At 37.4% G+C, this 12,899-nt stretch overlaps 2 protein-coding genes across 2 annotated transcripts in view; one reads left to right on the forward strand and one right to left on the reverse strand.

The window, feature by feature from the left end:
• Positions 1-7,282, forward strand: part of Rab3gap2 (RAB3 GTPase activating non-catalytic protein subunit 2) — a 95,759-nt gene extending 88,477 nt beyond the window's left edge. The window contains exons 34-35 of the mRNA XM_020157737.2: positions 194-352; positions 552-7,282. Coding sequence (XP_020013326.2) covers positions 194-352; positions 552-707 — 315 coding nt within the window. The 3' untranslated portion in view covers positions 708-7,282. The remainder of the gene's footprint in view (positions 1-193; positions 353-551) is intronic.
• Iars2 (isoleucyl-tRNA synthetase 2, mitochondrial) overlaps positions 3,823-12,899 on the reverse strand; it is a 44,222-nt gene continuing 35,145 nt past the window's right edge. The window contains exons 16-23 of the mRNA XM_020157738.2: positions 12,229-12,331; positions 11,106-11,231; positions 10,024-10,155; positions 8,971-9,077; positions 7,897-8,042; positions 7,118-7,308; positions 5,581-5,725; positions 3,823-4,389 (exon numbers count right to left, since the gene is read on the reverse strand). Coding sequence (XP_020013327.2) covers positions 4,247-4,389; positions 5,581-5,725; positions 7,118-7,308; positions 7,897-8,042; positions 8,971-9,077; positions 10,024-10,155; positions 11,106-11,231; positions 12,229-12,331 — 1,093 coding nt within the window. The 3' untranslated portion in view covers positions 3,823-4,246. The remainder of the gene's footprint in view (positions 4,390-5,580; positions 5,726-7,117; positions 7,309-7,896; positions 8,043-8,970; positions 9,078-10,023; positions 10,156-11,105; positions 11,232-12,228; positions 12,332-12,899) is intronic.

The following is a 12,899-nucleotide window of genomic DNA, read 5'->3' on the forward strand; positions in this document are numbered from 1 at the left end:
TAGGGTAGAGTGGAATAGCCAGTTGATGAGCAGAAATTCAAGTCTAAATTAGCTAAGTTTGATTGGGTTTCATTTTAGTTATATACATGGCCACACCTCAAAAAACAAGAATCTCTTCAATGGTATCTCCTTTCTTAGAAGAAATAAATTGATTTGTTCTTACTACGTTATTTCTCTGTGTTCCTATCTTCAGGCCATTCTACAGGTTCATGACAAAGAGGTCCTTGCCTCTCAGCTGCTGGTGTTGACAGGGCAGAGGCTGGCTCACGCACTCCTCCACACCCAGACGAAAGAAGGGATGGAGCTTCTGGCCAGACTTCCACCCACACTCTGCACTTGGCTGAAGGCAATGGTAAGTACAGTAGAGTGAAATCAGACAGGTCACTGGATGTTTCCTTAAATGAATAATCCATAACAATTATGAAAAGAACTGAACTACAAGTTCAGTTTACCTAGTTCCAAATAACTAAAAGTGTTTTTACAGGGAAATTAACTGCTGTGGTAAGTCTAGTTGTATATTACTAATGGATTATTTTTGTGTCCATTTGCAGAACCCCCAGGATCTTCAGAACACTGAAGTGCCAATTGCAACAACCGCTAAACTAGTAAATAAAGTAATTGAGCTTTTACCAGAAAAACATGGGCAGTATAGTCTAGCCTTGCACCTCATTGAGGCTGTGGAAGCCATATCTATTCCTTCTTTATGACATTTATCTACTGAAAATAATCTAAAATTGTGTGACTACAACATCAATTAGTGCATGGCCATTTTACATAGTAAGATCTAGAATTTTATGGAATATCTTTTTTGTTTTGTAAAATAAATAAAAATATCTATTACTTTCAAAAAGTGCTGTCCTGGCTAAATTCCACTCCTTTGGTTAATATTGAGGATAAAATATAAATTAACATTAATTGTACTATAATTGATACAGATGTTTTACTGTATCAAACATTTAAGTCGCTTTATTGTTAAACATCGCTATTTAAAATTGTTTATAATTTACAGATGTTATTATAGGATTCTGCATTTCACATTCAACCTGTTATTGTTGTGATTAAATTAAATGTGCTCATGTATAGTCCCCATCAGAACTGTTAGAGAAACATCCCACTTTCCTTTAAAGACTGTTGAGAAAATGTATTTGTTACCATGATTAACCCTACGTCAGGCTGCACCTGGGAGTGCTGGGTGCAGGTAGGTCTTTTTTAGAGGTGCTGTTGCTGCTGCCTTCAGAGAAGGAATGGGTTTCAGGCCTTTAGAAGGGACACCAGGTAGAACCCTTAACCTGTTGTACTTGCCAAAATGAGAATCTGAGATGTGAACAACCAGCAAAATCAATTATAATGTAAATTTCTGCCAAGCTGAAAAGCTATATACATACAAATCAGGAAACTGTAAAAATGTATGATTTTGTAAAACTTATATAAAAAAAGAAAAAAAAAGCAAAGACTCTAAGATATTTAAGTCCAATTTTATTTTTCCTATAAATGTTTAGAAATGTTTGCTTCTGGGATTTGATAGTGTTATCTGTCCATGGGAACAGTAATGGGAAAAAAGTGCTTAGTGACATTACGGCTTTAGCAAACCTACCTCACTCACAGGTTGAAAGGATAAAATACAACTAATTTTGTACCCTACAGTGCCTACAGCAATACAAGTGCTAAATATCTGTTGATCAAAACCAAACTAACAAAAGTCTGTAAGAAGTGCTTTGAGCTCTATAAATACCAAGTACTTATTATGATGTATCTTTGGAATGTAGCCACAGTGCAATTACTGATACCTGTCATGGACAATTGTTATTCGTAGTAACTCATTGTGATAGAGAAGTTTGTTTCTTCGCTCCCTTGTAAGAAGCCAACTGTAGCATTTTGCACAGTTGAGGAAAATGATATAAAGAGAAAAATGTCTGATATTTAAGAATATTCAAATATTCTTTTTCACTAAAAGATCACCTCTAAGTTAAGAACCTAACTGGCTAAAACTGAATTATTGTTAATGTAGCTATCAGAGTTCAAATCTTGAAAGAAAAATGTTTTAGGTTTTGAGAGACTGGGGTGGGCCTGTGAGTCTGACAGAGGTACAAGTGGTATAGAATAGCAACACTGGAAAGGGCCTGAGCTAGCCCAGCCTCCCCTCCTCTGCTTGGATCTCCACTGCCCCAGCCAGCCACATTCTAGAATTCCTTATAAGCGTACCTCGCTTCATATAAATAGTCACTTGTGACTTGTGTTCTAAGAGACTAATTTTTCCTATGATTTCTTAAATTCTCTGAAAGTAGTAAGAATTTAGGCAGCCAAAGAAACTGAGAATTATAAGCATTTTTAAGGATTAAATCTTTTACTCTCTAATTCCATTATCGCTTGGAGGGGGTGGTGCTTGCATTTTAGATAGTAAAACTGGCTGACTTTAACTCTGGTATGAAATAGTCAAACCTGAGAACCACTGAGAATAAGCTGAAATCTGGTTCACAGAACCATAACACAAGTCATTGAGTCTCTAGTTAGATGTGTCATCCATAGAATTTTAAAACTGAATTCTGAATTTTATGGTTAAAAAAAGCAGTTAAATACTCTACTACTTCATTAAGGGCTTTTAAAATAAATCTGATAACAAAAAAAGGAAAATTATGCTGGGTGTGGTGTTGCATGCCTGAAATTCCAGCTACTTGGGAGGCAGAGACAGGAGGATCTCCAATTGGGAAGCCAGCCTGGAAAAGGTAGAACAATGTCTCAAAAGCAAAATATGGGCTCAAACTCAGTAAGTGTAAAGCCCTGGTTCAATCTCCAGTACCACAAAAAGAAAAAAATGCCTATGTATACGTTCTGTCACAAAGGAATTGGATTTCCCATAGAACAGGTGGTTTCTGAGATACAGGGCATGTGGCCCTTAGCGCAGGTACTGCTGTAACCAGTTGTGTTTTCCTACATACACTCCCCTAATTTCTTCTTTACAGTCATGTTTTACCTTATGAAATTCTATTGTACAATGCTGAAGGGAAAAATGTTCAAATAATCCTAATTTCTACATTACAGGTTGTGCTCAGGTATAGAACTAGAGGCGTCAGGATAAATGCAGAGGTACATGGCACCAGGCTTCTAAGTGCTTCAGACTTTTGTAAAAAGAAAAAAAAAAAAAACAGTTTTATCTTTGTTTTATAAAAATTCATCCAAGGTCAAAGTAAACCCTTTCACATTTAAATTTAAAAAAAAAAAAAAACATGATTAATTTCAATTTAAAATCACAGAAAACTAAGATTTAGTAATAATAAGCTTACATTAATTACAACATTCATGTAGACGTTGCTATGGCCCATTTCATTTACAAGAGACAAATATTTTTACAGTACACTATAGCAAGAGTGAAAGCCCTCCCTCCCTCGCAGGAATGGGTTTGCTGGGCTTCTGAAAGTAAGACTTCTGCTGAATAGATTAGCCATCCTTAGATTTTAATCCTATACTGGATTGTTTATAAAATGCTCTTTTATCTATTGTAATGTATTGTAAGTAGTGAAATTCTGTATATATTGCTATTTTCTTCATGTTCATTGTTGTGAACTTATGTATATTAGTGAAATAAATTCTCAGCTTTCATTTTGTTTCCTTAACATTCAAAAATGTAAGTATTAATCCCTCTTGAGAAATAAATTTGGGAAGGTTTCTCCTTCTAATCAAAAAACCCAAGCTGTTAAAAAGCTTAATGTTTGCTAGCGGGAGTACAAAATGACTTGGTCTCTTAGGGGGAACACACCTCTGCCCTCCCCTTCAAAACCACATGCTTTCCATTTGTTATTCACAACTTTTGACCAACGTCAGTCAGCAGGTGTCCAGAATGCCTTTATTTTCAGAACTTAAATACTGAGTCAAAAAGATTTTTATAAAATATAAAACAGATTCTGCTCAGCCACAGTTGAAGGAAAGCCTATTCGACATCTATGTTCTGAATAAGTCTATGTAGATATATATAAATACATATATATGGTGTGTATGCATAAATATATATATGTATATGTATATATGTATACACACACACACATATATTTCCATGTGTATGTACACAGGAAATACTTCTTTTATAATTCTGATTCTGAACCTCATCCTTCACGAGTTACTCTTCCACTCCTTACTTAAGCCTTCCTTTCTTTAGCCTTCCTTTCTTTCTGATACTGTAAATAATCCATCTAAACTCCCAGTCAATAGTGTCAAGAGTGTTCTTGCTCAGAAAGCTGTTAACCCCAGAGTTCTACTTTCCTCCAACCACCTCTGCACATCGGGGACAGAGTGTGTCTGAAGACTCAGCTGTGTATTTCCAACATCGAGGGCACTTTTCCTTGGTAGTTGGTACAACAATTACTTTATATGAAGACTCTTCGCGAATATCACCACCTGTGAGAAAAACACAGAGTATTTCAAACAAACCATTCAACTTGTACCACTTTCCTAATTGGCTTAACAGGTGTTCCTTTCCAAAGCTTTCTCATCCACGCCTTGGGAAAGCTGGTCAGGTTTTGCCTCGTTACATAAACTGCCAAGACAATGGGAAAAAATGAAGAAAACCAAACAATGAGAGATGCTGTGGGACTAAACTAGCTGATTTTTACCCAAGTCACTGAGTTCTGTATCTGTTCAGGTGGAGCAGACTTTCTAACTCTGGTATATAGTTTTGATCAGTACAAAGCCTTGCCAGACTTTGACTTGACTAAGGATTTTAAAAATCCCAAGTTAAACAACAACTGTAGTGACCCCACTCAAAACTTCACTAGCCCTCACACTGATAAAAATAAGTAAGTAAATAATTTTCTAGTCATTGTGCAAAGAATTTACAGTGACCAGCAACTCAGTAGCCAAGAGGCAGGAAAACTGCAAGTTTCAGGCCAACCCAGGCAAAAAAATAGCTAGACCCTGTCTCAAAAAAATAAAAGGCCTAGAATATGACACAAGTAACCAGCATATTCAATCCCCAGTGCTACAAAAAAATCAATAGATTCTGAAAAGCAGATTCACCCAGAATCTTTACTACATGAACAATGCTGCCACGCCTCAAATTTAAAATGACCCCTGTAAATTAGCCTCCCACCTCCCACTGGTACCTGAAAGCTACAAACAGGTCACCTTTCACAAGACACCAACTGCTTATTCTCTGTTAGTGCTACTCTACCTTCACTCCCAATAATGACAGTGAACCAAGTTGATAGAAAGTGCCTTATAAAACAGAAATATCTGCAAAATGCTTGTGAGGTACCACTTCTTTAATCCCTCATTAAAAATGGCTAAATATTTTACTATGGGCTATGCATAAGAAATTTCAGAGTCAACACAGAAGGGTGGGCAGGGCTAGGTGGTACTAAGAACTGGGACACGAGAAATGGGAGCAAGTGAAGCTGAACAGTTAGCCTTTCATTCCCATAGTCATCAGGCAGGAAGGACACTTTTGAGAGCTGGCTTAGACATGTGGCAATTACGTTGTTTCCACAGAAAGATGTGTTCCAAGTATGCATCTGCCTTCAGAATAAACCTAGTCCACTTCTGAAGCTGGACATGACCCACAACCACTTGCCACTCTCACATGCTTCCCACCTTCTAAATTGATGAGGAATGTCCCTTTAAGCTCAATTCCATCTGCAGTTCTCTCGCGTGGATCCTGGGCCAGTAAAGTTGACTGGGAAGCCATCATTAGCTCATTCAACTGAGAGGTGCTGGAGGTTTCTTCAGCTTGTAGCATCTGAAAGTGAGTGTGTGAAACCTACTGTTTAAATTTTCACTATGAGTTCAACTTATTTACTGGAATATCATCCATGCTTTTCTATACTTTGTTAGATGCAAATTGTCACAAAGAACAACAAAAAACACTATATGGTATTTACTATCCCAATTTTACAAATGAGTAAACCAGCAAAGTGGTTAATTTGCCCAAGTTTCTCAACCAGGCAACTCAAGCCCAGGTCTGTCAGCCACAAAGCCCCTTCCCCCTCTCTCTTCCCCCCTTATCATGCTTCCTACATTCAGAGAGGAACTAAGATACTGTATCTGGACAAAGACCAACAGTGCAGACCAACTGTAGACCAACAGTGACAATCTGAATGATACATAGGACCCTTCCAAAGTACATTGAATTTGGATGTCTGATAAACACTTTTACATTTTCCATTGTGATTTTGACTTTCAAAATGAGTTTGTGAGCTAAGCAATACAGATGTTCATTTTATTAAAAACAACCCACAAAAAAAGAAACTCAAAGAGATTAATTTGGTTTTAACAAGTTCATGCAATTAGTTAATTGCCAGAACCAGGACTCCATGTGACAGCTTGCTTTGATTCCTAAGGAAAATACATTTATGTTTTAAAAAAACCCTGACGTACTTTAATCACTACAATGATCTAAAGCCAAGGAAACAGCATATGGGGAAAAAACTTAGGACCAAGTTGTGTGGCCTTGACTAGGTTACAACTTCAATGTCCTCAGCTTCCTTACGCAAAATTAAGGAGTCAATGCTTCCCAACTTTTAAATCTTAAAATGTTAATATCTGTTCTTATTTTCTGTTAACAGCAATCTCAAACCTACTTGCAATTTCAAGTGTCAAATCTTAACCACTTTAATTACATTGTTAAAAATTTAGGCGTGGTGTGGTGCTTTGAGATATATGTGATAATTTGCTCCAACAAAGAATTTTCTGCAGCACTTGGTGGTGCATGCTTGTAATCCCAGCACTCGGGAGGCTGAAATAGAAAGATTATGAGTTCAAAGCTACCCTGGGTTACAAAATTTTTTTTTCTAGATCTCATGAAATTAAAGAACTAATTTTTGGATTTCCTTTGAATCTGGTCCACATGGACAAAAATCTCAAAGAACCAAGCCCTTACTAAAAAATTCCCATTTTTATATACTCTAATGGACTGCCATAGATTTACATTCCAGTGACCTTCTAAATAGCCCTGAGGGTTTTCGACTCAAACAGAACTCTCATACCTTCCTTGTCCTATACTATACATTTTATAAGATGTAGGAAACAAAGAATCACCGTTAACATCAATATATCTTAAGATATTTTCTTAAATTCTGGGTGAAGCTGTATACCACCAATACCGTTTCAAAGGGTGCCAATTGCTACATACCTCTATAATCTCAAAGAGCAGCCCAGGCTCTATCACAATGACAACCTCATACTCAGCAGCATTTTTGCCAGGGATGCTTCCAAGAAAGGAGTCTCGCATTGCACACGCGCTCTCCACCGCTTCCTCCAGCCCAGGCTTCTTCCAAATAGAACTTGTGCTAATCCACCCAGTGCGAAAAACACTCTTGGGTTCTTAAAAAAACAAACAGGTCAACTGATTTACATATTTGCTAAACTGTATATAAGCTCTACCATTAAACATTTACTCTTAATGGGAAATAAGGATTGCTATTTATGGTAATTGTGCAATAAATATTTACAAAATATAGAAACAATGGGAGATATCCATTACATGTAAACAGGTAAACTAATAAAGTTCTCAAAGAAAAAAAAGAAGATATACCCCAAAATTAACAGCTGTTGTCTATACTTGTAGGACAATGAGTAGCTTTCCCACATTTTCCTAAACAATTTCTAATTTTCTAAAAGCTTACCAGAATCAGGAGAAAAAAAAAAACCTACCATAAAAGTATTCACTTTTATGGTTTGTCTTAATAAAACCTAAAAAATGTTGTTTTGGGACATGTACAAAGACTTTTAAGAAAGTGATTTCTCAATGTTGCCAAGGTGCTAGTACATTTCGGAAAGCACTAGAGATGGCTCAAAGGCCACTCTGAAGTCGTCCTACTCCACAGCAATAGGTTCAGAAACCACTAAATGTCACAAAGTATCAGTGCAGATGAGTGAGCAGAACTATGTGAAGCAGATAAAGTTCCTTACCTTTAATATAAGGTATGTGCTGGAAGACCTCTTCAGCCAAGTGAGGAAGGATGGGAGCAAAAGAACGAACTAATACATCCAAGATTTCAGCTAACGCAGTCTGACAAGAGCGTCGTTTAGGATCATTTTCACTTTCACAATAAAGCCTGAACAAGAAGAACTTATTCAGCAGTTGACAACACTTTACACATTGTGCTCACCACAACAGAATCTGCCTTGGTTATTTTTGTTCTTACAGTGGCTAAGTTATGGCTCCAGTCAAGTTGTAAAATATTCGTTCACACACAACTTATCGTCTATTCCACTTTGCTGTCTCCAGGTGTGCCCACGTCCCTCAACACAACTCATGGTTGGGGAGCAAGAGAGGAAAAACAAAAAAACCTCCTGCTAATGTCCAAGTCTGATTTTCAGACTGAAAATCTGATTGTCTAGATTTTCAATCTAGACTCTAAGATGGTATTTAACATGTGACTCCCACCCTAAAATGCCGTAAGTGTTTTAAGGGCAGCACTGTGAGGTATAATCCCTATGCAGAAGGCTCCCAAGGTGCGGTGCTGACAGTCCAGGGCTGACACCTCACAGTGGAATGGTGACTACCAACAGCTCCTTCATCTGTGTGCCGCCGGAGCACCAAGTGAAGGCTTAGTGTCAACCCTCTTCTAAAAAGACACCACTGACGTGATACAATGTAATAAGGTAACTGCCCTTGCATTTCTCTCTCCCTCAAGATTTGCAAACCACTGCGGTGTCAAAAGCACTGTTCACTCCCTCACATTTGCAGTGATCACTAACTGAACACTTACTTTAGTCATCTCTTCTTATCCTCATAACCACTTTAGGATGTAGGTTTTATCATCCCCATTTTTCAGATGAAGAGATAGATTATGCTTTAAATTGCCCCAAGTCACACAGCTAGGAAGTGGCAGGGCACAAACTGATAATCACACTGGACTTTGGAACCCAATCTTGATGACCACACAATGCTGTCATCTCTGTATTCCCAACATTCACCAAGCACAAAGTAGACATTCAAGAAATATTAGTTGAGTATTTTTAACACTTAGTCATACATACCTATCCTTGATTATGCTGAAATAAAAGTTGGAGAGTTCTCTAGTGTAAAATGCTTTTAATAGTCGAACAACCTTTCCAAAATCATATTGCTTGTATGAGTCGGTAATCTAGAGAACAAAGTCAAAATAAACTTGGGAGCTGGTATAAACAAGTGAAAATGGAAGTTAAAATAAGCAAAATATGTTCCCATCAGGCGGATAAATAAAAAATAGTCACTAATGCAAAAAGACCTGAGAACCTTCCAAACATCATTCTTAACAAATTTGACTACACTAGAGGATACTGCACTACTCTGGGAACTACAAAAGAATGAGCGCCAAATAAAGGGAGGATCAAGGATCTTTTTGTTTGGTTTGACTTTTTTGTGGTTTGGTTTTTGTTCTAATTTGCAGTGCTGGGAATCAAACCCAGATTCTTGTGCATGCTAGGCAATAACTCTAACCACTGAGCTACATCCCAGCCCTCAAGTTTAAGTGATAAAGTCACACCATTTTTAATGCAGCAGAGTGGAAATTATTGACAATTGATTAATGTTCCCTCATTTCTGCCTCATTTACTTTTGATTTGAGCAAAAATTGGTATATATGCCTCTGAATTAAGGTTACAACTGAAGCAAATGTATTTCTAATTTGGAGAAAACACGAATTATTTGTCTCTGTGTAAATGAGCAAATATATATCCTAACAGACATAAGAATGGTCATTTCAGTTCTATTACTATGAGGGACACATCTGTATGTAAACAAAGTTGAACTTTATTCCTTCTTGTTGGACAAACAGAGCTATCTGGAGAGAAAAGCCTGGTCTGTGGGGAAACCTGAGACCACTGCTTCCAGCTAGGTACTTTTCTAGTCTTTTGAGATCTAAGAAAGACATTAAAGCACTTCTCACCTAAGGTCAACTAGGAACATGTGGAATTATCAAATATAACCTTTCTCAAGAGTGCTCTAGTTACTATTTCTAGGAAGCTCTGTTCCACTCAGATGAAACTAAAATGTAACACACGAGAGTACTGATATTTCTGCTGCTCAAAAGCTTACAAATGTACACCTACCTTGGTTGCTAAGTCCTGCAGCAGGTGTAGCATGTACTGGTCTATGACATACATGTTGTTCACAGGAATGGAGTCTGTCTCTGGGTTAAAACCAGCCACGTTTCCCAGAAGAAAGCGGAGCGTGTTTCTAAGCTACTCACAGTGAGAAAAAGTATACAGTCAAAAAAATTCATGGGCCTTCAATTTTCATGAAAAGTTACTTTATAATTCTGTAAGTTTAACCCAACTTTTGTTGCTTTCCTAATAGGGTACTTGCTAAAAATCCTATCATTTCTAAATAATAAACTATAGATGAATAAACAAGCTCTCATTCTAATAGCCCAGTTGTACAAACATCCACTAGATTTTTATGCCTAAAGAATAAGTTGTTATTATATTCCTTTATAATTTCAAAGAGCAAACCACCTTTCAATGGCCTAGTTTATTCATGTGTGTAGGTAAGAGTGTTTTTTTCACCTGTTTCACAAGTGAAAAGAAAGATAAATGCAGTTAGTTTGGAGCCTCAGAGGACATGGAAAGTATCTAAAACTAGTATATTTTCACGTCACACTATGTTACAGTTTATGTAGTAATAAAGTGTCAAAAGCATTATGTAAAATCCTTACTGTAATGTTTTTGTGAGTTTTTTTTTATTTTATAGTACTGGAGTTTGAACTCAAGGCCTAGTAAGCACTTTACTACTTTGAGCCACACCTCCAGCCCTTTTCACTTTTGTTATTTTTCTGTAGGTCCTAGCATTTTGCCCAGGGCTGCCTTGGAATGCAATCCTCCTACCTATGCCTTTCATGTAGCTGGAATCATAAACATGCACCACTGCCCTGGGCTTGTCTTTGAGATAGGGTTTTGCTAACTTTCTGCATAGGTTGGCCTCAATCCTCGACCCTCCTGATCCCTACCCCCAGTAGCTGGGATTGTAGGCATGTACTACTGTGCCAGGTCTTACTAATATTTGTAAACAAATTAACACAGGATAGTTAGAAATGTTCACAACATGGGAACTAAGCTAAACAAAACAAGCCCCATTTTTTGCAACAGTGATTTAGAAACTTTTCATTCAGAAATAGGAATAGTATGGCTCTAACCTTGCCAATGTCATCTCTGGCAGCACTGAGTGCAGATGGGCCAACTGTCACTTCAGTAAAGACGTTGGACTCAGCCACCCACCAGCGAAGGACATCAGCACCATAGGGAGGCTCTTTAGTTTGATCCTTTTCATTGAGAAACAACATATAAACAGAATGGCTTTCAGTTCCAATTAGCCAAACAGACGTTTTAGGTAAAGTTCTTATTCAGAAATGCAAGACAATGAATGTAAGTGTATAAACTATGTATGCCAGCATTGTAACGAAATATGGACTAGCAATCTTGAATAAAGCTGCATCTAAAGACAAAAATGCAAAGGAGCAGTGCTGTGCAGCCTTGCTCAATGCACAGATGGGAGCACGTTTTTCCTCCCAGGCCATGTCCTCAGCCATCTATGCTAGGCACAGAGCAGTGCCAGGGATGCCCTGCAATGTGGGTGGGAAGGCAGAGACTGCTTTCCCTTTCACTGCTGCCTGGCAACTCTGTGCATAGAGCATTGAGTGGCTGGCTACAGCAGTAAAAAGCCACAGGAGCAATGAAACAGAAGAGTGAGTTCTCTTATGAAAGCAACTCCAAAAACTCCTAAACTGTCAACAACCCCAGATTTGATGTCTGTCCTTGCTTAAAGTTACACTGTGTCAATTCTAAGAATAAATATGCATTTAGAAAATGCAAACTCATTTTTTTCTTATAAGATTCTATTTAACTATAAAATTACAGTTTACACATATGAAAAGTTTAGAGATTCAGACCAGAAATGTATCAAGAGGACTTTTATTCTGGCCCTTCCTTTCTTTGTTTAACTCAGGTAGGTAAGAGTTTAGGTTTACAACACGGCAAGTCATCCTCTATTCTCTGAATTATTTTTCTTTAATAAACAGGGGTCTCACTCTGTTTCACAGGCTGGCCCTGACCTCCTGGGCTTAAGTGATTGTGCTGCCTCAGCCTCCCGAGGAGCTGGGACTGTAGGCACATGCCACCATGCCTAGTACACTTTCTCTTAATAGAAAAGATAGTTGTGTTCTTTTTTTAAAAAAAAATAGACATGACTGTATTAAGGGTTTGAGCTGCCAATTTAAGAGCCTTAAAACGAAATTAAATGAACTTTATAGAAACACCTACTTGTCCTCCACTGATGACAATATCAGGATTAATGACATTCCCAAGAGACTTGGACATCTTTTCTCCCTTTTCTCCAAGGGTAAATCCATGGACAACCACTGTCCTAAGAAGACAAACAACTGTTTCAATGTTGAGCACAACTATAATTTCTTTTTGAAGATGACTGAGAATTTTAAAAGAGTATCTTAGTTTGACACAAAAGTAAGATTTTTCTTGGCAGATTACAGATGAAATCTTTTTGGAAAGTACACTTCTCAGCAACGTACGCATGAGGATTGGTAAACACAATCCTCTCTACTTAAACACAGGAAACTTCGGGTGTTTTCAGTCACAGAACACATTTTCCTCATGTCTGTGTACTGATTTTTTTTTTTTTTTGGTTACTGAAACCAACCAGGAAAAAGCATGTCTAAAAAAGAGCAGAATATCACCTCAAAATCACTTGCAAAAAGACCACTTGAAAAAAGCAGGATCCTGCTACTTCATTCATGTTGAAAACATATTGCAAAAAAAAGAGACACATATAAGTTGATCTAGGATGGATTTTCACTGTTAAAGTAGCAAAAATCTTAAGCTGTATAAAAGTCTAATTGAACTTCTGCCCACACATTTGAAAAAGGAAAAGCAATTATCTGTACTTAACAAGAATTTCTAATTAATAAAATTCCCTA

The sequence above is a fragment of the Castor canadensis genome, chromosome 11 (genome assembly GCF_047511655.1).
Source record: "Castor canadensis chromosome 11, mCasCan1.hap1v2, whole genome shotgun sequence".
Classification (NCBI taxonomy): Eukaryota; Metazoa; Chordata; class Mammalia; order Rodentia; family Castoridae; genus Castor; species Castor canadensis.